At 40.0% G+C, this 25,498-nt stretch overlaps 1 protein-coding gene across 1 annotated transcript in view; it reads right to left on the bottom strand.

The window, feature by feature from the left end:
- The window catches only part of Exoc4 (exocyst complex component 4), a 771,875-nt gene that overhangs the window by 242,056 nt on the left and 504,321 nt on the right, over positions 1 to 25,498 (bottom strand). The window contains exon 11 of the mRNA XM_004661198.2: positions 18,033 to 18,252. Within this exon, the coding sequence (XP_004661255.2) occupies positions 18,033 to 18,252 (220 nt within the window). The remainder of the gene's footprint in view (positions 1 to 18,032; positions 18,253 to 25,498) is intronic.

Raw genomic sequence — 25,498 nt, 5'->3', positions numbered from 1 at the left:
AATTTGAAAGCACTCTAAGTGGGAAAAGCATTTAGTGATATGCCTAACCGGCCGCCCAGCAGAGCTCGTCAACATGGCACATCAGAGATTCATCTATTTTGTGTATAATGTACAGTTGTTTCAACTTCATTGCTGTGTGGAGTTCCCTTAATAGGACCATATGACAATATACCTATTGCCCTCAAAGTTATGTTATTTCACTTTTCTCAATATTTGTTCTTTTTCTTAGAACCTTCTCTTACTCTATATTTTCATCTCCTTTATAAAGTAGTTTATGAATGACCTGCAAAGTATAACTGAGTACCCAACTCCCAATATGCATTGTAGAAAGTATAAGATGGTGGATATGATACCGATTTGCAAGCACGTGGGCTCCTCTCTGATAAACAGTGAAAGTTGTGGGCAGGACACAGTCTTTTTTATCTCTATTATTCTAGTGTCTTAGTGACGGGGCATTGAGTGTGCACACCATATATATTGGCTATGGTGCAGACAGTAAAACAACAGGAACAAAACAGATGGGATTCACAATAACAAACAGATTAAAAAGGTGGACCTAGGCTATTGCCTGAGGATCAGAAATCTGAATTTTTAAAAATATATTTTATTTATATTTATTTATTTATTTCAGGGAGAGAGAAAGAGATAAAAAGAAAAAGAAAGAATGGGTATGTCAGGGTCTCAGCCACTGCAAATGAATTCCAGATGCATGTGCCACCTTGCACATCTAGCTTACATGGGTGCTGGGGAACTACTAAGTGATTTTTCCAGCCCTTTTTTCTTTTGGTTTTTCAATGTAGGGTCTCACTCTACCCCAGGCTGACCTGTAATTCACTATGTAGTCTCAGGGTGGCCTTGAACTCACAGCAAGTCTCCTACCTCTCCCTCATGAGTGCTGGGATTAAAGACATGTGCCACCATGCCCAGTGCAGAAATCTGGCTTCTTAAATTCCCATAAAATGCTTGTCATCATAAGATCTGGGTATCAGCTCACATCCCCCACAGCTGCAATTGTAAAGACCAATGCACTCTTATGTGAACACTAACTTCTCTACTGACCTACAACTAGGAGGACCACTGTGTACTATTGGCAGACAGACAGATGATAAACAAACTTGCCAAGGAAAATGCAGTCGAAATGAATTTATTAAGAGCAAACATTTTTTCACCAGAGCACAATCTTCAAAGCAATATGCTGCACTGTCATTATCTCATTACAGTAATTTCAACACTTGCTCCTGTTCACTTATTAAAAAACATTTTAAATCATTTTCTTCATTGCAGGCACAACAAACTATCTCATTACCCAAATATGGATCACTGCCAAATGATATGGCAAGGGATGTGATGTGAAGTGCACATATGCAGAGGAAAGTCAGAGTTCGGAGGGAGGCAAGCACAGAACAATGTACAACCAAGTGTAAATCAGTGCTTGCCAAGAAAGGAAGTGGGGCGTTGGTGCTATTATGCCACGAGAGGACTAGAACAGTATTCTTTTCACCTTTCCTTAAGTCCTCTAAGGGAAGAGAGATTTTATTAATTGCCTTAGTTTTTTAGTAAATACACTACCAAAGTAAAGCATAAATTAACTTCTACCTATTCATTTTCTATATGTGCCTAACATTACAAAAAATACTAAGCAAACATTTGGACAGAAACTTTTTTTTGTTTATTTTTATTTATTTATTTGAGAGCAACAGACAGAAAGAGGCAGACAGAGAGAAAGAGAGAGAGAGAGAGAGAGAGAGAGAGAGAGAGAGAGAGAGAGAGAGAGAGAGAATGGGCGCTCCAGGGCCTCCAGCCACTGCATACGAACTCCAGATGTGTGCGCCCCCTTGTACATCTGGCTAACGTGGGTCCCGGGGAATTGAGCCTCGAACTTGGGGTCCTTAGGCTTCACAGGCAAGTGCTTAACTGCTAAGCCATCTCTCCAGCCCCAGTAACATTTAAGTTAAAGCAAATAAAAGGAATCATTTCAAACACACTGTCTAAAGCAGGGGCTGGTAACACACAACCTTATAAACCAAATTCAGTTGCTGCATTTAGTTATTTTTATAAACAAAGTTTATAAATGAAGTTTTACTGGCACACGGCTATGCCTGTTCATTTCCACACTGTCTATGTTTGTTTTTATACTATGACAGCCTAGTTACTCAGACAGAGATGTTGGAGCCACATGGCTCAAATTTACTATCTAGCTCTTTCAGAGAGTGTTTGCTTAGCTCTGGCCCATAGCCTTGCTCTTGAGCTCATGAACCAGCTATTCAGCATTATCTGAGTGCTCACTCCAGCTTTAACTCTAGAGCAGAAGGACTCACCCAGACAGATTGGATTGGGATTAGAATGACTTTATTAAGAAGACACCACCTTCTAAGGTGAACATGAATATAAAAATGGTGGCAACACTGCTCTCAGAGCATAGCCTGAGAAGTAGGAGCAATAAGATTCTCCTTGAAACCGTTATTACTAAAATGCTCCATTGCTAGAAGGCAGAGAAGAGAGCGCTTTGCAAATCCAAAGATGGAAAAGGAAAAAGGTAAATACAAATCACGGGAGACATTCACACTGTGCACACAGGGGAGAGACTTCCGGCATTCGCATTAACTCCTAGAGAAGCCAGGGCACGGGCAAAATACCTCAGCCCGCAGGGTAGTTCTTTTTTTTTCTCTCTCCCCCAAACAAAAACAAACAAACCAAAACAAGGATACCTGTGACTTCTGGAAGCTGGCCCAGGTCCCATATCACTCTCCCTAGTATAGTACAAGTAAATAAGACACCCATTTGCTGATTTCAATCAAGTCCATTTGGTTGTCATTTTCTTTTTAAATACTCCATTTTCTCTATGTAAGAAAATTGTTCCTCCAATAAGGTAAATGGGCTATGATTTGTTCCCTGAAAATGAACATGTTATAAAATGCACTTTGAATCTCTATTTTACCATGTGTTATTTGTAACAGGCTATCTGCTGTCATTGTGGCTTTACTTTGCCCTATGTTATAGGATCTGACAGAGATGAAGGCCATTTCTTCTTAAAGTTACAAAGCCTCATCTGTCATTTCATTTATATTTAGTATTTTTACATTTTCTACTTTTTTGAGTTGGCAAGTTTGACCACATCCAAATTCAATACCTCCAAAGAGAAAAAGAATGATGCCTCTATAACGAAGCATAAAAAGCCACTTGATCATCCCTTCTAACCAATGGACAGAGAAATCTAGATTTTTGAAAATCACATTAGAATCCAGCTTCTTATCAGAAGAACAGCTTTGTGAGCGAGCCAATAAAGACGTCATACAATGATTTGACAGGAACGTTATTATTCTTTGATTAAAAACACTTACTTGTTCGTACACTATCCCAAGGTCACTCTGCTGTGGGCAAGATGAGCCCAGCAGGTAGGAAGTATATTTGTAATACAGGAGTCCTTTGTCTAAATGCATGTAGATTGGACAATCTGACTTTAGACAAGGTTGGGCGTGCTGTTCAGGGTGGCCATCTTTGACTTCAGAGATGACAAACTGGTATCTGTTATAGCAACTTCAAATCTCTTACAACCCCTTGCTCTTCCAATTAAACCTGACAGAGAAGAAATGTGGCCGCTACTGTATGAGTAAATGACTCAAAGACTACAGTTGGGGAAAATTCTGAAGAGGCTTGGAAAAGTCAAACACACTGCCCGGTGGCATGTCACAGGGTTGCAGCCGGTCACCAGGATGCACCATCTAGAGGGCAGCGTTTTTTCTTTCTCTAGTTGTCTCCACTGTCTCATTACTAGTCACAAGCCTGGCACACAGTAGGCATTCAGAAGCCATTTACTGACGGACTAGAGATCTTCACATTTCATTGGGAAGTTCTTCCACCATACCATGCACGTTTAACAATGAACTTATCTCTCTTTTCTCTTCTGAAAGAATCAGAAGTCACATTTCAAATTATGCTTTTACACAGGTATAATTAAACCTTTAAAAGGTGGGATGGTAAAGAAATTAGAGGCTATGGTATAACAGACATTTTACAACCCACAGACGCCAATAGCAGGCGGTTCCCCCCACTCTCCCTTCCTCCCCCACAGTATAACTGCAATTATATTTCAGGGTGAATAATATAATTATCTAAATGAAACCAGGAACAAAAAAATGCATACAACATAAAAGGATGAGCAGCTTGAGAACTTGTGGTAGTGGGAGGCAGGAGGACGGGTCCAGGCTGACAGTTTTATAAAGTAGCCATCAATTAGTTAAGTCATTGTGGCTTTTCAGACGGTGTTCTGGACAGCAAGAAGAAGAACACATGTGAAATTTTGAAAACCATAAATTAGGAGAGAGATGCTTGTCATTTGGTCTTGGAGTGAGACGTGCTTTGCCTACAGAAAGAAGTCAAAGGAATGGCACAGTCTCCCAAAATAGGAGGTGGCTCAAGACGGGATTTTTCTGAAAGTCCAAAATAAAATTCCTTTGTTCTTATGGTAAAAGTATTGGTGCTATTAAAGTCCATTGTAATGACACCACTCAGCTTATGAAAGGCAAGAAGCTTTACAGAAAACCACAAGAAGAACAGAAAGAGCAATGAACCAGGAGGGGCCTCGATTCTGCTGTAGGAACTACTGTCCCTGGATATGGCCCCTGAGCCAAGGCTGGTGACGCATGGTGCAGTGATAGGCAAAGTTTATTATCTTTTGTATTTTATTTTTTCTTTTAAATATTTTAAAAGGTATTTATTATTATTTGCAAGCAGAGAGAAAGAGAAAGAGACAGACAGACTAGGCATGCCAGGGTCTCTTTTACTGTAAATGAACTCCAGATGTATGTACCACTTTGTGCATCTGGCTTTATGTGGGTATTGGGGATTTGAACCTAGGCTGTCAGGCTTGCAAGCAAGCAAGCACCTTAACCACTAAAATATCTCTCCAGCCCTATTTTTTTAATTTATTATTTATTTTTATTTATTTGAGACAGACAGACAGAATGGGCACACCAGGGCTTTCTGCCACTGTAAACAAACCCCAGATGCATGTGCCACTTTGTACAACTGGCTTTACATAGATACTGGGGAATTGAACCTGGGCCATCAGGCTTTAAATCAAGTGCCTTTAACTGCTGAGCCATCTCTCCAGCCCTCTCCAGCCTCATTTTCCATGCACATTCTAGCCTTAAGAATTCCATAGATGACAAGTGTTTATATAATAGAAAATACCAATATTAGCTAGGAAAAATCCACAATTCTGATTAATTAGAATTAATGAAAGTTTGATTAAAATGAGTGATGATGTAGAGATGATATCTGTCTCATTTATATGATTTCATCTGCAACACTGCTTGTCTGCTGTTTTATTTCAATCATGTAAGTAAAGCAACCTGTGCTCCTATGCCAGGGATGTGAAAGAAACAAGAAAACAACTAAAATAAGCCTGGATTTTCTTTCTTTTTTTTTCCTCTGCTCTTGTATGAGGCATCTGAATTTTTTTTTTTTTTTGGTGAGCTATACAGAAATTGATTATATATACCCAGCCACAAGATCTGCAGGTGGGTCAGTACTCATGAGGTAAATCTGGCCAGTATTTTCATAAGCCCACTAGTTTCCTTTCCCTCGATTTAACTAATTGGGCAAGAATAAAAATATCATGAACCAGTCACTTGTGGTGATTTCCAAGAAAAAAATTACATTTTCCACAAACACCAAGTGTTAAATATTTAACTACTACATTTTAGACAAATATTTGAGCTTTACATGCATATATGAAAGACTCATAGTTACCCAGGGATTAATTAAATACACCTTCCCACTAAATAATATTATAAATTAAAACCTATCTCTAATTATGATCAGGTAAAAAATGAAAGCTTTAACTTTCTCTCATGTATATTTTATGTATCAAAAGCTTCTCTTTTCTGCTTACAAATGTTGTGTCATGCTCACTTGGGAGAACATTCTTTCTGCATTTATATCATGGTTCCGTTACCTGTGTGTCTACTCTGCTAATTCTTTCCGAATGGTAGATTCACACTGCTATGCACTTGTCAAGTTACTGTTCATGTATGCAAAGTTAAAAAATCAGTTAGGGCAGGTTAGAGTGTAGAACATGATAAAAGTGTAACTACATTACAAATGTATATTTAAAACTTCTCTGAAAGAGTGGGGAGAAAAAATGAGACTTCAGTGAGTCCAACCAAACAGAAAGTGTCATAACATATCAAACTAGTTGCTAACACTGCTTCCCATGGGCACCCATGAGGACATGGGCTAGAAATTCTAATGCTTTTACACATGCAGCCCTGAATGGAACAGGTATGTGTGTGTGTGTGTGTGTGTGTGTGTGTGTGTGTGCACATGCATGCATTTGGAGGGCAGAAGAGGATGTCTGGTGTCTTCCTCTATTGCTCTCTGAGACAGAGTCTCTCACTGAACCGACACCTCATTGTTTTTCAGTTAGATTGGCTGATCAGTGAGTTCCAGGAATCCTCCTGTCTCAACGAGTGCCTAGTAGGCGCTGCAAATTTCTACTGGACCTTGAGCAAAGCTTTGAGAGGATGAAAGAACAGGGACTCTGGTCTGAGGAGCAAGTTTAGTTGTCCATCTGTTCAGGCAGGCTGCTTACTTGGAAAGCTGTAGAAGGAATGGGCAAGCAAGGTCACCAAGGCACATCTGCAAGTGCCTGATAGGCAGCCTTGACCTTGGAAAGACCAAGAGGACAACAAATTCAGAAATCATGTGTGGTGCAAAAGGGGAGAGAGAAATTAAGCTCTTATAGTTGAAATGGGCAAAGTGTGTGCCCAATGAGGAGGAGAGGTAGAGAATGCCTATCATTTAAGTGCAGTTATTTGACTTTGTACTTATTTGCAAGTGAATACTCAGGGTGCTCTGGACTCCACAGATAGGGCTGCCCATCACAGAAACAGCTCAAACAAGAAGAGGAAAAAGAAGATAAAGATGAGGAAGGAAAAAAAGGGGAAACCAGAAAGAAGCCTGGATGAATTTTTCTCCTTAAAAGACTCTATTTCTAATATTCGCAATCCAAAAAAGGCACAATGACATAGATAACTTGTTAATGAGCTAACCGTGTGTTGCCTGTCCAATGTTGGACTGTTATCTGACAGAGCACGTGTGTATCTAAAAGGGGATAAATGAGAAATGTACAGCTTAATCTTTTAACAAGTATGAATATGCTGCAATGGGTTGGCTGTGCCTAGGAACACACAGAGGTGATGATGAACTCCATCTAGTCATGGCCTTTGGGGCACAGGAACAAAACCTTGATGGAGGTTCATGAGTGTAATATTTATTCCTGGAAGCCAGTCTATTTGGTCAATTATAACAGTCAATCAAGAGAATAACTTCAAATGCGGAGCTTGGCAAAATGCTGGGCCTCACCAAATCTCAGGCATCTGTGTGGTCACTGCCCAATACTTCGGTGTAGAGAGAAACAAAACAATCACAGGAAACTGTCTCCTCTTCAGGGCTGCATGCCTGGGTGCCAGCCTTTGCTGCCTCTGTGACGTCAGCTCTGTCCTCTACTGGGTCTGTGAACTAGTTCATTAAAGGACCATCTTACTTGAGCACATCTATTTTCTAGAACGTTTTGTGACTACCTATGGCTTAAATTTCAATGGGAAGCTGTTCTGTTTAAAGCCTGAGACCCTCGCTAAAACGTGCTGGTCCCTCTTAACCTCCTTCTTCCCTATTTGTTCCTTCATTCAAGATTGTGTTCTCTCCTTGCAAGGTGAATCTTACATCTCTTATTTGGAACACTTTCTCTTCTGCCTTCTCAGTCTCTGCATTTCCCACAGCAAATGAGGACCCACCTCTTACCTAAGACTTCTCTTGCTTTCTGAGGCCCACTTCTTAGCTCTCAATCATCACGGCTAAGGTTCAATTCTAAACACTCCTATACTCTTTGTGGATTTGTGGGTATGATTCCCTAATTAACTGATGCCAGACTCAATGCCTGAAAAGTGGGAGTCTTGTTTGAGAGTCACTGTGTCACCTTACATCGCTTTGTCTTGTGACAGTAAAAAGCATGTATCTAGTAAATATTAATCATTCGATTTTTGTTAGAGTTTTAACAGTGGGTGCTACTCGAGTGTCATTGTCATTCTTGTCCTAGGTGATGCAGCAGATTTTCACCAGCCATCTTAGATGTCGACACCAAGATTTAGGGCACACAAGCTTTCTGCAGTGCAGGGCCCTTGAAATGCATGAAGAAAAAGAGCTGCTTTCCTTGAACCGTTCATCTTAAAGGACCATTTAACTTTCAAGATGAGATAGTCTTGTTTCTTTCTCTTCATTTTCTCACTAGAATGTCTCTAAGCCACAGTGCCAACATACAGACAGGGCAAAAATTACTTAGGATAAGAACCTCAAAAATTCCCTAAGTACAGCAGTTCTCTGTCTATACTCATCTGGCTCCTACCAGTGATCTCGCCAGCTCAGCAATTCTGCTCCTCCCAAGAATGATAACTATCATTTGCTTGGGTTGTCGAGCCAGCCATTTCTTCCTAGTATCTTTTCATGGAATGCTCTTCCACTTCTCAAACATTTAAGGAAAGGAAATAAATCTGAAGATGCCTTTGTTAGCAGGTAAAGTCAAATATATTTCAGGCACAGGCAGCTCTCTACAGATGTGAGTGACAGAGTGTTAATGCAGTTCTGTCCTTGTCAGCAGATCTGTCATAACTCATTACCTTCTCTCCTGCTTATCCACCAAGGAGTGGGCTGAGGCAAGATCAAGATGGACAGCAGCCACTCAACATCTCAAAATATTTATCCCAAATGTGCTCAGATTTGAGGAGAAGCCTAGGTGACAACTAAGTTGGCCATTGGTGCACCTACCTTACTAGTGATAGAAAGTAAATTCAGAGTCCCAGTTTAAAGCCCAGGGCTTATCCCTCTATTGATGTCATTTCTAATACCCTTGTGCTCAGTTTCTTTATACCAAGCAAAGCTGGCAAACAAGTGTCACCAGATGTAATTACTTTTCCATTCAGCAGTCCCTCATGACTAAAGCCTTCCAGCTTGTTCTCTGTAAGCAGACCTCCTTACCCAGGTGTAGCAGAATGAATTCTCGAAAAGTTGCATCTAAATTACAATAAGTTTCAAGCAAATTGTATATGATAATGGACTGTAAAAAAAACCACATTTCAAATAAAGCTTGGCTTCAAAAACTATTTTCTATTTCTTTTTCCTTCAGTGATAAAACCATAAGTTAAAGATACTTATAAAAATTGAAGTGATCAACTGGGTAGGGTGGCGCATGCCTTTAATCCCAGCACTTGGGAGGCAGAGATAGGAGGATCACCATGAGTTTGTGGCCACCCTGAGACTACATAGCGAATTCCAGGTGAGCCAGGATCAGAGTGAAACCCTACTTCAGGGGAAAAAAAATTGAAGTGATCATATAATGTGCTTGGTCTGTCTATATATGAAAACCATTTTTCACTGATTCATGTTACAGCCTTATTCATTAACATTGATGAAAACAAGTTCTTTATAATATTAATATTGGTAAAAGTCATACTTATAAATTAATCACAATCGCAAGCTGGTCAATTTCATGTTCCATGCCACTCTTTTAAAGAAATGTCTGGATGAGTACTGTTATAAAACACTGCACATTAGATTTTCTAGGTGAGATATTAAAATCCTCTAAGTAGCACTATGGTAAAGTGCTTAAGGAATGGTTGGGAATACATTTCTGGGCTAGCTGAGGAGGAATTAAAATGCTAGCAAAGCAACATACAAAAATGTTAATGGTAAAAGATGGGGTGCAGAGTATGTGGATCCTCGGTAGACACTTTTCTAGCTTTCAAGTATGTTTAAGATAATTTCATATCAAATAACTGGGAAAATATTTTCTTAATTGTCAAGTTCACATGCTAGTTGTTTAATCAAGTATGAAACAAACTTTTGGGGAACACTAATGTTTGGGTTTGAGGGTGAAATGTCCCCTACAGGCTCATGGATTTCAATACTTGTTTCCCAGCTGGTGGTACTGTTCTGAGAGGTTGTGAAACCCTTAGGCATGGGGCCTTGCTGGAAGATATAGGGCCCTAGGGGTAAACTTTGAGGGTTAAAAGCAGGCCCCACTTCCAGTCTAGTTCTCTACTGCCTGATTTTCAATACCATGTAGCGAGCAGCTTCATACTGTGTTGACACAGCCATGAACCACATCCTCTGTCCATACCTGACCCACAGTGATGGACTCTACCATCTCAAACCATGAGCCAAAATGAATCTTTCTCTCTTAAGTTGTTCTTTTATGGTACTTTATCGCAAAGATGACTAAGACTAATACAATGAATGATATTTCTCACTTAATAAGAAAATAACTTGTTACTTTAGTTTTTTTTTAGAAGTCTTCAGTGCTTGTCAGTTTTTTTTTTTCTGAATGAAGTGATTATAGGAGCACATAGACCAAATAGTAACTCATGAAATATCTCGATATGTAACTTCCCAAAGCCCCATTGAACACACTGTCCAATACACTTCAGGCAGCTTGGGCACGTGTCATTCTCATCTTACAAATGAAGAACAAGAGCTCACGGAAGGGAAGCATGTGGATTTGTTATTTGCTCAGGACACCAGAACCATGCTCTACACGTTCTTTGCTTACCTCCTTGAGGAAACACAGTAATAAAAGATCACGACAAAAGTACTCTGCACTAAACCAATAACAGAATTAACATGACGATAACAACTATCTAAGAACAAGGAGAATATCACAAGATTTCCAGAGTATCTATGACTAATGAAAGATTTCAATTGCTAAACATCTTATAAGTGAACAAATGAAAGTTAAAAGCTATAGCAACAAAGAATAGAAACAAAAACATTGTCTAGTGCTTAATCTACCCAGATAGCATCTGAAATATCCACAGATAGCTTTATTGGAGACCTCCCTTGCTTTTCATGAAGATGCCAAATAATAATGCTGGCAAATACATAAAATAATGAGTAAAATTAAAATAAAACAAAAACCACAAGTAGCCAGTGTCTCTTTAGATAAACACCAAAAAGTGAAATCAGGCTCTAAGACACTTTGGTTCTTAGACTTAGTTTTGCACAGTGAGATCAATAGAATCCTCTCTATGAGCTTAGGGGGGAAATCAATTGATCGGCTCCTTTTGACTTAATGATTTTTCATGATGATTTCCAGCAGACCTTAAAAGGGACTAATCTATTTATACTAATAAAAGCTGAAGTTATGCTTGGGAGCGGAACAGCAACAACTGGCCATGATGCAAATGCCATTCAAAAGCAACACACTTCATATTAACATAATTTGATTTGATGAGAACAATATGCTAGGGCTGCTAGTCACACTTTCTAGGGAAAAAAAGAGGTTATTGGCACTGCTCTGGCTTAGCTGGGAAGAGAATAGGTTTCAGCATCAGTGCAATTATTTCTAGCAAGTAATTATACTGTACGCAGCTGTGTCCATGAAGGTTTAACTGGAGCTTCGGCAGTCACTCAGCCTATTGAGAACAATCAACTAGAACCTCGTGCAGGTCTGAAGCTTAGACCGTCGGGTATCTGCTGCACTTCCACCTTGCCTCCAGCCAGAGAATCTTCAAAGAGAACACTGTATGCTGAACACTGGCTGCTTGCTTCCCATTGCTAGCTGTTGTGGATTGAATCGAGCTCACCGTTCCAATCTATGGCACTGCAGAATGGGACCTGACTTAGAAGTGGGGTCTTTGCCTATGTCATTAAAGTGAAGAGTGGGATGAGGACTTACAAGGTTAGGACGGACTAGAAATCCACTGAGTGTGTCCCTATGGAAGCCAAAACATGGCGAATGAAGATGGTTTCAGAAAGGCCCCAGGTAAAGAGGCATGCGTATAGAGCAAGAATACCAGGTTCCTCAGCAGGCATGAGAGACCAGGAGAGGTTGTCCAGAGGCTCTTGGAGGGACCGTGGCTTCTGGCCTCCAGAATGATGACAGCATAAACCATGACAGCGCTAACTTGCTCTGGCGAGCCTGGCAAATGAAACCATTGGCTCTAACGGTCATGAACAGCCTGGGTTGCTACCACTCTTCACTGACCAGTGGACACACTCTAGGGAAGAAAAGAGATCATCTTTGGCTCTCATGCCAGGAGTTGTTGGGAGATTGAAAGAGAAGTGCTTGGATGGGGGCTAAAGCGAAAAGATCAGGCAGCAGGAGAACAGCAGACTCGTGGGGAGAAGGAGATGCAAGCTGAAAATCTAGACGAGAGATGGTGGGGGTGAAGAGCCACCAAGAGGCGAGAGGTCACAAGGCCACAGAAGCAAGAATTAGGGGGCAGGCAGGTGATGCATCAGAGCACCCGTGCACATGCGATGGGGGAAGAAAGACAGAGTGCTTTACAGTCATTCCACTTAACCCTTACAGAGTCCCTACGGCATAAATTTTATTATTCCTATTTCACAGAAGAGGGACTGAATTTTATGGTCAGAAGGCTATCATATGAAATGGCTGGAATGTAAATCCACTTGTGTCTGGTACCAAGGCTTCTATATAAAGCTTGGTTCATTGTATCCAACTGAGCATTCTATCACAGACTTGCCTGAATTAAAGAGTGCCTATATAACTTTTTATGTTCTCCCTCTCGCGGCAATAAGTGCTTCTATGCAGTAGAAATCACAGGGCTTTTGGTGCAAATTTAGGCTGCATATTGGGATCATTTACAGAATGCTGATTTTTCAGGCAGACACCTACTGCTGGCCACCTGATGGAGTGTGGGCAGTGATGTTTTTAGGAAGCTTCCTGGGTCATGTTCCGCAAAGTCACTGCTCCAAGCCGGCAGGTGGAAGTGGGAAGTGAGGCTGCCTGAGGAGGAGGTGACAGCGTGGTGTTTGCAGGCAGACTGGCACTATTTCACTTCTCAGAAGTGACTCTGGCAAATGCCAGGGCAGTGAGGGAGATGTAAGATGCTTTACATGTTTCAAGGCTGCTTTTGTTTTTACTTGCTCAGCTTATGTTTGTTCATGCAGTGATGGGGAATTTGAGCCTGAGCACTAGGAAAGCTGCCTCTCTCTGTCACATTGTCTTATGAGAGCCAAAAAACGTGGGCTCCTCCTGTCTTGGGAAAGAATGTGCTAGACTAGGAAGAAGTTCCTGCCACTGTGGCAAATATTGTTTTAACAATGTCTGGGCCAGCATGAAACAATGTAGAATACTTTTAGAAGAGACTACATTTGTTCACCACAGACCTACGAGTTCACAGCATCAGATCCTCTCTCTCTCTTCACCTCAAGCTGGGCTTGATGATGCTAGTTAAGAGGATGCTTCTGGGCTGGAGAGATGGCTTAGTGGTTAAGGTGTTTGCTTGCAAAGCCAAAGGACCCAGGTTCAATTTCCTAGCACCACATAAGCCAGATGCACAAGGTGGCACATGCATCTGGAGTTCGTTTTTAGCGGCTGGAGGCCCCGGCGTGGCCATTCTCTCCCTCTGCCTCTTTCTCTCTCAAATACATTTTAAAAATTGAATATTAATAATTAATATTAAAAAAGAGAATGCTTCAGAGTGAAATCACCTGGAAGACTGTTTGGACCAGAGTGCTACAGTGGCATGAAATGTAGCAAACTGTATTTCTCCCAAACCTCCAGGTGATGTCACCGCTACAAAACAGGTACACGCTGCTCTGCACTGGTCTAGGTACTGTATGCACATGGCTTGACATGTGTACAGGGGGATTGAACCCAGACTGGCAGGTTTTGCAAGCAAGCACTTTCTTTTTTCAATGTCAAGCAAGCACTTTTAACTGCTGAGTCATCTCTCTAGCCATCAACTGCAGAATGTGATTCAGATTCTAATGCTCTTGAGCACAGATAACTCTCTAGGCAGCAGTGGTATAGAGATGCCCATGGGGGAGGGAGATGTGACATTAATTGGATTGTTCTTACACTATGAAAATCATTCATTCATTCATTTGCCCTCATTTATTAAACGTTCCAGTTACTCTGGGAGTATCCTAGGAATGAGAGACTTAAGAGAGAACCAACTGCGACGGACACCCAAGATCTCCCATTTGTTATAAAGACAGATGGTTCTCTACTTCACTGCTCTGAGGCAGTGTGGGGGAGTAAGAGATTTCAAGTAGTGCTTCTCTAACTGTGGCAAGAGCCCTGTGTCACCCTAATCTGTCACAGATAAATACTTCAATGAGATACAATATAAATGAGCTAACAGTAAAAAGAAATATATAACCAGAAATACGTAAAATGAAAGTTCGGATTATTTGTTAAATTTGACAATGTTAATTTCAAAACAAAACAAAACAAAACAAAGGCTAGAGTGTCCAGTGCCCACTCTCGGAATCTGTGTGATGGGGAGGGGCCGTGAAAACACAACTTGCAAGCCAGCATCGTCCTCAGACTGTGATTTGAAGAGAGCTCGTGGTAGGCACAGACGTCAGCGATAGACGGGCTCAGTGAATCGCAGTTTTACTTTGCAGGCTACATGGCTATGGGCAGGTTACTTAATTCCACTGTTTCTCTGTTGTGTCTTGACTCTACAGTAGCCTCACGGAAGCCCCTGACGTACAATCTGTAGCCGATACATGGGAAGCCCTCAGAAGAGGGACAGGCCGGTGCCATCACTACCACTAGCCACTGTCACCGCGACTATCCTTGTCTTCTACGACTGCTGCTTGAGCTTCTTGGCTGTACCAACTGGGGCCCAACTTTGCAGACCTGGCCACCTTGTGACATGGTGCCCTGTTCTTTCCCTTCCTGCTGACTTCCTGTCTCCATGCCTGTGGAACTTGTCATGGGATGTAAAATCGCAAGTGCAGATGCATGACAGCACCCAAGGATTTGTCTTCTCACGACACAAGTGTCTTTCATGCCTAGGTTTTCAGAGGAGCAAAGATAAAGTGACCTGGAGGTCTTGTCACAGAGCGCCATGCATTACACCTGCCTATACCCAAACCCATGGCAGAAACACCAAGACAGCTGTCTTTCCGATCTCCTGGAGAACCTGCCTGGGCTAATAGCAAATGACACAGGTGTCACTGCAGGGGATGGCAGCTGCTGGCACGCCTTCCTCTTCCTTTGTGATCACGTAGCAGTTTAGCAGAGGGAGTAACTGCAAGGAACATCTCTATGCTTTATGTAACCAAGCACTTTCCCAGCCTGCATCCTTCACACGGATTTCTTCAAGCTCCCTTCTAAGCATTTGTTTTAGATTCTCAGCTACAAACTTTTAAAAATCACCTCTCACTTCTACTTCTGATTAGCCACTGCCAGTTGGCTGGGAATCAAAATATCAAGGAAATAGAAACATGTTAAAAAGCTGAAAGTTGGGCACAGGAAATTATGTTAGAAAACAATTTACAATCATTATAAAGCAAGAAGATTTCTCATGGCAAAGAACCATTTCTTCATTTGCTTTTTTAAGCCTCCTAACTCAGAGAATATTAAGCAAATTTATTATCTGTATGTACCTCCAGCACCTTGCATTTTCATAAAATAAAATTGTGATGAATTAAAGAGGGCAATAAAATAACCTTGAAACAGAGCAAGGTTTTTTTTTTTTTTTTAAGCTGGGAAAACAAATTTGGAGGTTAATAGCTGTAGCCTTAAGATTTACTCACCTATAATTACATCTTGACAAGGTCAAAGAGACTACAGGTACAGATGCAGTTCTTTCCCAGCTTCAGAATGGAGTAATTGACTTAAAGGACGAGAGGTATTGCAGAAGATAGTTGGTGACAAGGTTGGGAGTGATCTGGCAGGCATATCATAGACTGCCAAGAGGTGGCACTTAGCAGGCAGGTTATGGCAGGTTGTGGTCAATGAGTTAGCAGCCTTAATGTCTTTGCTACTCAAACCAAAAATGATCACGTTAGTAAGTCAGAGACTCTAGTTCCCAGAGTCACTTGGTGGTGCAATTTTGCCCCCAGCCTTGCTCTCCCATTAAACTCAGTACATTACACATGTAAGGTTGTTTTTATAGCATATTACATGACACTCCAAGATACAAATACTGGGAGGTTTCCTAATACAAAGTAGAGAGTCATGTTATGGTTAGAAAAAAGCATAAAACTAAGCTAGTTGTCACCGGTTTTTCATTTTCTCACTAAAGTGTTTATTCACTGTACCCTTTCATCCACCTCCTTATCCGTCTACCCGGGCATGGAGTCCATGAATTATTAGAGCACTTCTTGCTTTCTGACACTACACTATGCTTCTGGAACTTACCTAGTAGTGGGAAATGACAGATGACAAGTTAGCAAAGTAATAACTAGCCTTTGAGCAATGTTAAGAAGGAAAATATATCACATATTGGGACTGGGGAGTGCAGCCCAGGGGTAGAGTACTAGCCTAGCATGTGAAAAGCGCTGGATTCAATCTGAGGCAAAGAAAAGCCAACAAGACTGCCCAAATATTAAGTTAATACTTCACTGAGGTGACTTCCTTGGGATCTTGACACAAAGTGTTCCATTCAACTAATTCACATGAAGCAATATTATGAAGAGATAATGTACAGAGGAGTGGGCAGGGTTGTGAGAAGCAATAGGGGAGATGAAGGTATCCAGAGACCAGTAATAGCATACATTTGAATTTAAGGGGAGAAGAAACGGTATCATCAGAGTCCGAGGAGAGCTAGGACTGTGGAGGAATTGTCTCCTCGAAAACCATGGCCCAATGTGTGCAAGAAGGAGAGAAGAAATAACTCAACCTCTTTTTTCTTTCACCCTCCAATGACTGCTGAGGATCCCTACTGCTGGAACCCAGTCAGAAGTTGCCTAGCAAGCCAGCCTTCTTAGGCTTTAGTATTAGGAATGAAAATATCTGGGGGTGGCACAAAAGGAAGGGAAGGATGAAGAAAAGTCAGGAAGGGAACCTTGCCTAGGTAGCACAGTCAGAAAATTTCAGCAGAGGTGACACTTTAGCTAAGGTGCAGGGAGAAGGTCTCACTCACGTAGAGAGCCAGTGGAAATGCCATACAGAGGAAGGAACGCATGCCAGTGCTGTCCCACTCTGTATTTCACTGTAAAATTTAGTACAGAGCCTCGCCAGAAACCCATCTACCCAAAGACCAGACAATGCAAACAAGCTGCTTCCTAGGTGTGATGCCTCTGGTCTACTCCCCCTTAACTGCAGTAGAGGACTTTACTACCAGGACCCTTCCCTGAAAAGTATGAAGCATGTCTGCTAATTCTAATACACAGAAGGCAAAGTTAAGGGTATAATCAATGCAAGTAACTGAAGCAGGTATCACACCCCTCCATTTGCACAGCTGTCTGAAGGGTTCAAGACTTCAGGCACTTGGAGCCCCCTCATATTGAATAACTTATGGAAAACTGAGCTTGTGTGCTTCCTTTTTAAATGAAGAAATGGTATGAAGATCAAATGCAAGAGTCAATATATACTCACAACTCAAACTTACAATTTTTAGTTTTATATTTATCTCTATATCACTAGTTTTAAAATATATAAAATACATACCTTAAACCTATTACACAAAAATATACACTGACAGATAATCTAATTCCTGTCACCAAAAAGAAACTGTATCTTTAGTCCAAGTAAAATGTTCATTATTAATGACATCATTACTTGAATTGAATGATCTGACTTTTTCTTTTTTGTGTGTTTGTTTTTCGAGGTAGGTTCTCGCTCTATCCCAGGCTGTCATGGAATTTACTCTGTAGTCTCAGGGTGATCTTAAACTCACAGAGATCCTCCTACCTTGCTTAGGGTGGCCTAGAACTTACAGCAATCCTCTTACCTCTTACCTCTGCTCTCCACTGGATAAACAATTGTTTCAGGGACAAAGTCTAGGCAAGCAGTGAAGAGTTCCCTGAATGTTTAGGGGCCTCACCATCTCCTATAGTCAAAGTTAACTTTTTTTTTCCTTCACATCTTAAGGAATTCCATTATCTAACTACATTAGACCTAAATTTCCCTAGTGTCTATTTAATTTATTTCCTTTTGTTTTGCCCCTGATACATATGGTAATAGATGGCACTCTTTCTTTCCTCAACTTATGACTTTGCCAAGTCAATAGAAAGCGTGGTAAAAACAGTAAGCTATACTGTCTTGTTACCTGTAGGAGAGGCCGCTGCACCCCCAGCACCTTCATGGTGTCTGCATTAGCCAGGATCTTCAAGGGGTCAGATGTTTTTGTGACTCCTTCAATCTCCTTGTTGATCTCAGCCAAGACTTGATTCAGGAAAATATTTTTGATATACATAGTGAGAAACTCTCGAAGAGGACACTGCTTGGCAGGGCCAAGTCCCAGGGCATTCTCTATCTCCTGAATAAATCTGGAAGGCAAAGAGAGTAAAAAGATGGTTAAATATGTTGGAAAAACATTAATAAGACACCATACACATGAGAATCTATAGGTTTGGCTGTTCATAGAGACAGGAAGGTCATCACTCTATCTCAATAAAAATGTTAATCTTTTTTTTTTTTTATTTGAGAGTGACAGACACAGAGAGAAAGACAGATAGATGGAGAGAGAGAATGGGAGTGCCAGGGCTTCAGCCTCTGCAAACGAACTCCAGACGCATGTGCCCCCTTGTGCATCTGGCTAATGTGGGACCTGGGGAACCGAGCCTCGAACCGGGGTCCTTAGGCTTCACAGGCAAGCGCTTAACCGCTTAGCCATCTCTCCAGCCCAAATGTTAATCTTTAACAGGTAAGTTTATTTCACTAATTAAATGAAAATGGGATGAAGCAGAAAAACATGACTTCCTAACTTGGAGCGAGGATACCAAACATATTTCTGTTAATTCAAGAGGAAAATACAATTATCAAAGTTAAAGGAAAAGATAAACAGTAAATAACATTATGGGACAATTTAGAATGCATAGCCATAAGAAATGCATATTTCTCATTAAAATGTTCAATACCACACACATCTTTTTTTGAGGGGGAAGTGGGGGAAGGAAAGACTACTCTTTAAATTCATAATGATACTGAGTTTGCAGGTTAATAAAAGGAAAGGATGAGAGCTAGGGGAAAATGAAAAATTTTAACTTTATTTTTAATGTTTTATTTTCTTCATTAAAATATGTATAGCAGAATGTTAATAGCTGTTAAATCTCAGAGCTGAATGAGAAAGATGAATATATTATTGTCAAAACTTTCCTCTAGAGGGTATCCCTGTTTTCTATGATTTGATCTGCATACATTTAACTTACTACAGTTTGGTTGGATGACATTGGTTCTTTAACACCATAGCTTAAATCCTATAGAATCACAGTATAGTTACCATAGAGTAGTAAGTGAACTGGCATAATACTCAAGACTCTGCTACTACCTCTTCCAACTTCTCTACGTAAATAACTGGTGTATACCATGATCACCGACCAATCACATGACTTTTTCCTTCTTCTATTGGTAACTGGACATTGTGTGTTCCTATTCAATTCACGTACAAGTGGAAAAATATATTGCTTCCTTGTCACCCAGGGAAAAGCAAATGTGAAAGATTATAAAAAGCATATGATTAAAAGAATTGGCCATTAAAGACAAATATACAAGCAATCAAACTAAAAGTGATGGCATCAGAAGCAGAATTTGAACTGTTACTAAAGTTATAGAAGGAATACATAATCATGTTCAATGTAGAGAACATATATATACCTGGCAGTGAGAATCAACTCAAAATTTTATGGTTTGGATGGTCAAAGATCCTATAAGGAAGCTTCTATTGTTCTTTGGCTTTTAAATGGAGAGCTTATGCCCATCAGAAAGACTTCTGAATGTCTATGTTTATCCCTTTTGATCAATTCTACTCTTACTCTAGTTTAGAAAACTTGCTTTTTACAGAAGGTGGTGAATACCTGGGAGAACAAGACCCACCGAATGAGAAGAAAGAGCCAAGTCCCTAGCATTGGATGGGTCATCTCTATCACACCTGCCAGGGCCCAGGAAACATTACAGAGGAAGTGGTGGATTAGATGTCAGTTCTGTTCTCATAGCTAGCCATAAGAGCAACTTTACAGAGATGGCAGGAGACACTGAAGAGACTCAAAACTCATCAAAGCAGAAAATAAGAGACTGTTTAGAGTTCAACACTAAAGGAGCCTTCTAACATGCCCTCCAAGGCACAGGGAACATTGTGGAAGATGGGAGGAAAGAATTAAGGTCCACAGAGAGGGAAGGTTTACTGTGAGACATTGTCTTCTTGACATGAACCAACTGGTGCATTTGTGACTCAGCAGTGATTACCAGTACGCCCACTTAGGAGGGCCCTGAGTGGGATAAGGATGGTGTAGAGGGGACAAATATATATATTCAGTGTAAAGGGAGAAAAAGAGACATATTCATATACTATTGATGAGAGTAAAGAATTGCACAATCCTTTTGAAGGGCAATTTGGCCCTGTTATTCAAAATTACAAATGCATATCCATTTGACCCGAAATACAACTTCTGGGAAATTTTTCTGACAGCTATATTTTATCATAAAAGGCTGGAAACAACCTGAAGGTCCATTAATTCTGTTAAAATTAAGTCAACGGTAGTTTACTACACACTCAATATTGTATAGCTCCTTCTGCCATCCACATGCAAAAGCTCTGGATGCACTAATGTAAAAGGACCCACAGCATGTACTGGGAAATGAGAAAAGCCCATGTAGATCAATGTGTATCTGGCAGTGCTTACTATACTAGCCTCGGTAAAAAGACCGACTACCTATATGGTTTACATTACTATATATCACCAAGGGGAGTTCTATAAACAAATATTTGTACCTGAAGGTGAGAGAGGCAGGTGACTTCTAGAGGGGAAACAGGAATAACATTTTTCAATAACTTTTAATGAATTTTTGATTATTAAATATTGTGAATGATTAGCTATTAAAGTCTAATTAGAAAGTGTAAAAATTACCTTCACATATAAAAGACTGTAGTTCAAAAAATATCTTCTAATTAGACTTCATTTAAAGTTTGATGTACAAAGAATTCCTTAATTTTTGAATACTAATCTATTGTTTCCTTTTCATACAAATCAATATCACATATAATCTTACATTACTCCATTACCCCGTGTACAGGCATGCATGTGTATGTGTGGGCGGTTGTGCACACACATGTGTTAGGAACTAAAGGAGTGATATGGTGATATTCGTATATGGTTATCACAATGAAAAGACTAAAACAAAACTTTCAGGACAAAAAGTAGAAATGGAGATTCTTAATTAGATTCTTAATTCTCAATACAGAAAAGGAAGTAAAACATGACCTGGAAGAATATCTCAAGAATCATTAAGGAGGAGAATGAGTAAAAAAATACAAGAAAATGAGAAATAAATTTAGTTAAAGATAGCCATAATCTTAAGGTCTTGAAATCCCAGATCTTGACAAGCTGAGCCTTTTGATCTCATCAAACCCCCAGAGAAATTCTACTAAGATGCATCATGGTCCTTTTCATTCTGCATGCAAAAGAAAACCACTATTATTAATATTCTAATGATCAAATGTAGCAAAGCTTGTTTTGTTTTAATATTGTAAGACTCATTTGTCAGAAGCTGTATTTTCCTCAAAGAGAACTAGAAAAAGACTTTTGATTAAAAAATACTTCTTGCATTTTTCAGAACTTCGCATTTGTTAGAACAAAATTTTTACTCATCAACCTCTTCCCTGAGTGACAGAAGTCTCTAAATTATCCACATTTTCTTTCTTTCTTTCTTTCTTTCTTTCTTTCTTTCTTTCTTTCTTTCTTTCTTTCTTTCTTTCTTTCTTTCTTTCTCTCTCTCTTTCTCTCTCTCTCTCTCTCTTTCTTTCTTTTATTCTAGTCATGTATTTGTCTTCGGGGTCCCAATAATACAGATCTGCTCCAACTGGCACTGGCAGCGGGGCCCCTCATCATTTCAGCTGAGTGATCTCTCTCAAGTACAAATCATTTATTCCCTACAGCACACACATCCGTCTCCATGGTCACATTCAGGTTGATGTTGTCATTTCTAACTCGAGGGGAACTATTCAACATGTTTCCAAATCTGCTCTCAGAGCTGTGAGGGATCTTGCTGTGCAGAAAGCATGAAACATGCAGTCAAGAATGATAGAGAAAAATTAGGGCTGTCTTATCACCCCTTCTTTAGTCAAACATGGCAAAGACGGTGTTTTGTCAGGTGGTGAGGAGGTACAGGCCAAAAATACAGAATTCCAGTTGACAAGAGAAATAAACTCAAGATGTCTATTGTACAATGTGGTGACCACAGTTAAGGATTTGTACACTTGAGATTCACAGAGTGTAGGTTTTAAGTATTCTCACAACAAAATATAATAAAGATGGAAATGCTAAGTAAGTCATGTTTACCTGTTCTGCCACATATACACATTTCAACTCACTGTGTTGTAGTTGTATGCTGTAAATGTGTAAATGTATACATGTGTGTGTGTATGTATGTGTATGTGTGTATATATATGTGTGTATATGTGTGTGTATATATGTGTGTGTATATATGTGTGTGTATATATGTGTGTGTATATATGTGTATGTGTGTATATGTGTGTGTATGTGTATTTGTGTGTGTATGTGTGTATATGTATGTATATGTATGTGCGTATGTGTGTATATATGTGTATGTGTATATACATGTGTGTCATTTTGTCATTGAAAATAAGTAAATATATTAAATGGGAAAAGGGCACTTCTGAGGCAGGAAGGGCTCAGAGAAAGAACCCCCCAAGCCCCCTGGGAAGTGACCCTCATCCACCATCACTGTGTTAGGAAGAACGTTCTTGGACAGTAGTGTGGTCAAGAGCCCAGCAGGCAGAGCTGCTGCTCCAGAGCTTGTGAGCTGGGCTGTACCAACGTGAGCAGGTAACTGAGTCTCCCTGAGCTTTACTTCTGTATTCTGTAAAGTGGGGTGATAACACTACCTACCTGGAAGGATTGTTCTGCAGGTGAAATGAGAAAATAAGAAACTCTCAGAACAGTAGATGATACATAGTAAATACTACCTACATGTGGTGGCTGCTTTTTAAAGAATTATTGATACTGCTATGGGATGTAGGCCTGAATGAGGTTAGGAATTCTCTTAATATGACATTTTATCAAGTTTTCTTTTTCACTTAGCTCTATGACTTCCCCATATAACCACTGATTTAAATCATTAGATTAATACACTGAATGTTTCAATAACAAAACAGATTCAGGAATGAGCAAATCCCCAAGTATTCAGAGGCAAGGAGGGAACTGCTATCTTGGAGCCAGGACCTAGTCTATGGTGACAGAGTGACCCTCAGGAAGTACATTTTGAGTAAAATTCTGAACACAAAAGCAGCTCTTTTGGTCTCAACCTGGAACTAGGGTGGAACTTTCTTAACACATGGTACCCATCTAAGAATTTTAATCAGGTCCACATGAGCCGTTAAAAAAAAAAAAAGACATGTGACTGCTTATCTCCATCACCACAGTGTTAACTAGTTCTTCTTTAGAGAAAGCATTTTCTAGTTTTGTCTATATGCTTACTTCTCTTTCTTTTTGTGCAATATTCTGTCCATATTATTTTCCCCCTGCACTTTCACAGAGCATTATGGTTATTGTAAACACATTAGAAACCGAACACTTCTCAGGAACCAGGAATCCAAGCTTTATTAAATATGGGGAAACCTGCAGTGTGTCTTATTGTGCTGCTGAGCTATTCCCACAAGATATATTACTTCAAGTAGCTCTTCAGTATTTTTCATAAGCAACTCTATTTTATTTTTCTTTAAATTTCCACAATATGTTGCCTGATTCCTTTCACCTACTAAGTGTTTTAAAACTAGTCTGAGGGGGCCAGAGAGATGGCTTAATGGTTAAGGTGCTTGCCTGGGAAGCCAAAGGACCCAGGTTTGATTCCCCAGGAGCCACATAAGCCAGATGCACAAGGGGCACACGCATCTGGAGTTTGTTTGCAGTGGCTGGAAGCCCTGGCGTGCCCATTCTCTTAATCTCTCCCTCTTCCTCTGTCCAATAAATAAATAAAACAAAATAGTTAAAAATAATAAATAAAAGTAGGGGATGGAGATATGGCTCAGCAGTTACAAGTGCTCACTTGCACAGCCTGAGAATCTAGGTTTGATTCCCTAGTATCCATATAAAGCCAAATGTTCAAAGTGACACATGCATCTGGATTTTGCAGTGGCTGGAGGCCCTGGCACACCCATACTCTATCTCTTTCTCTCTATCTCTACTCCTCTTTCCAGTAAATACATACATAAATAAAAATAAGTAAAAATAAAAATGGTCTTTTGAATGAAAGGCAGGAAGGAGACAAAAAGGTATGAAGGAGAATCATCAAAAAATCCAATTTTTCCAACTATGCTCCCAGTCAGCTAGCTCTATAGAAGCAAGGAAGCACTGAATATTTAACAGGGTGAAGAATCTCATTAGGAATGAAAATACTTCACTTCAAAGTTAAGACAGGACACAGATGGAACCCTGTCAAAAGAATATCATTTAATCTCCAGCAGTGGTTTCACATTGGGCGCTTCCTAGCCCAATGTGAAATGCTGAACAGGTAAACACACGGTGCAGTTACATCCATGCACGTGGACAGGAGATAATGGGAATCAAAGAAAAGGGCCTGCATAGTGTGCTGTACAGAGCCTCTAATTGCAATGCTTGAAGAATATTATCCAAACTGGCCTCCTCTGCGTAAAATAGGATAAACTAAACAGCAACTAATGAGCACACACAACCAATTCTCACCTCACTTGAAGGTTCAAAACACGGATCTTATTTCCTAAATTTTAATATTGTTATTTGTGAAATATTTCGCTACACAATTTCTTTCCAAATGGTCAAATAGGGGAAAGTTAGTGCATATACAGTACCTATATTTTTAATTTACACTTTTTTGTAGCAAGTTACATACACAAATGAGCCTATACTGCCTATATTTCACCCAGTAGTTTCAACAATTTTTTATTTTTTTTTTGTCTTGATATGATTCTTATCCAGAGAATCTACAAACTGGTTAAAATTCCAAACCTCTTGATTAGCCCCAGTCTCCTTATCACAAATCTCATTGTATCATAAAGCTCTGTGTTTCATTTCATCTCAGCAAGAACTGTGGCTGCCAGCTGAGATACTCTTGAACATAGAGGACCTGGACTAAGTGGCAGATACTGTCATTCATTCAAGTGAAAATGACCATCAAAGTGGTCTTTTATGAAAACATGGTACATTTAAAATTCCTACCATGCTTAATTTGCATGGAGGAAAAAAAAATCAACTTAGAACCCATAATAGAATCCATGCCCAGACATGAGCTTGCCCTTGGACAAAGGCTTACCAGTCAGCCACCCGAGCACACATGACTTCTTTCAGACCTGAGTCTCTCTTATTTGATTGCCCTCGCATGTGGCATTTAAGGCACAGAGCAAGGTGAACCACGGCTTGGGCAAAGAAAGGAAGATGCTGCGGAGGAACTGATTTGAGATATAGTCAACTTGTATTACCTGAGTTGAAAGGATCATTTAGAAATGATTTACAAGGGACTCATTCAGAAACAGCAGCAACAGGCATAGTTAAGACCATAAATCAGTGGAACATGAAAACTGAA

The sequence above is a fragment of the Jaculus jaculus genome, chromosome 10, assembly GCF_020740685.1.
Source record: "Jaculus jaculus isolate mJacJac1 chromosome 10, mJacJac1.mat.Y.cur, whole genome shotgun sequence".
Taxonomy (NCBI): domain Eukaryota; kingdom Metazoa; phylum Chordata; class Mammalia; order Rodentia; family Dipodidae; genus Jaculus; species Jaculus jaculus.
This window is presented reverse-complemented; position numbering and strand designations above follow the sequence as displayed.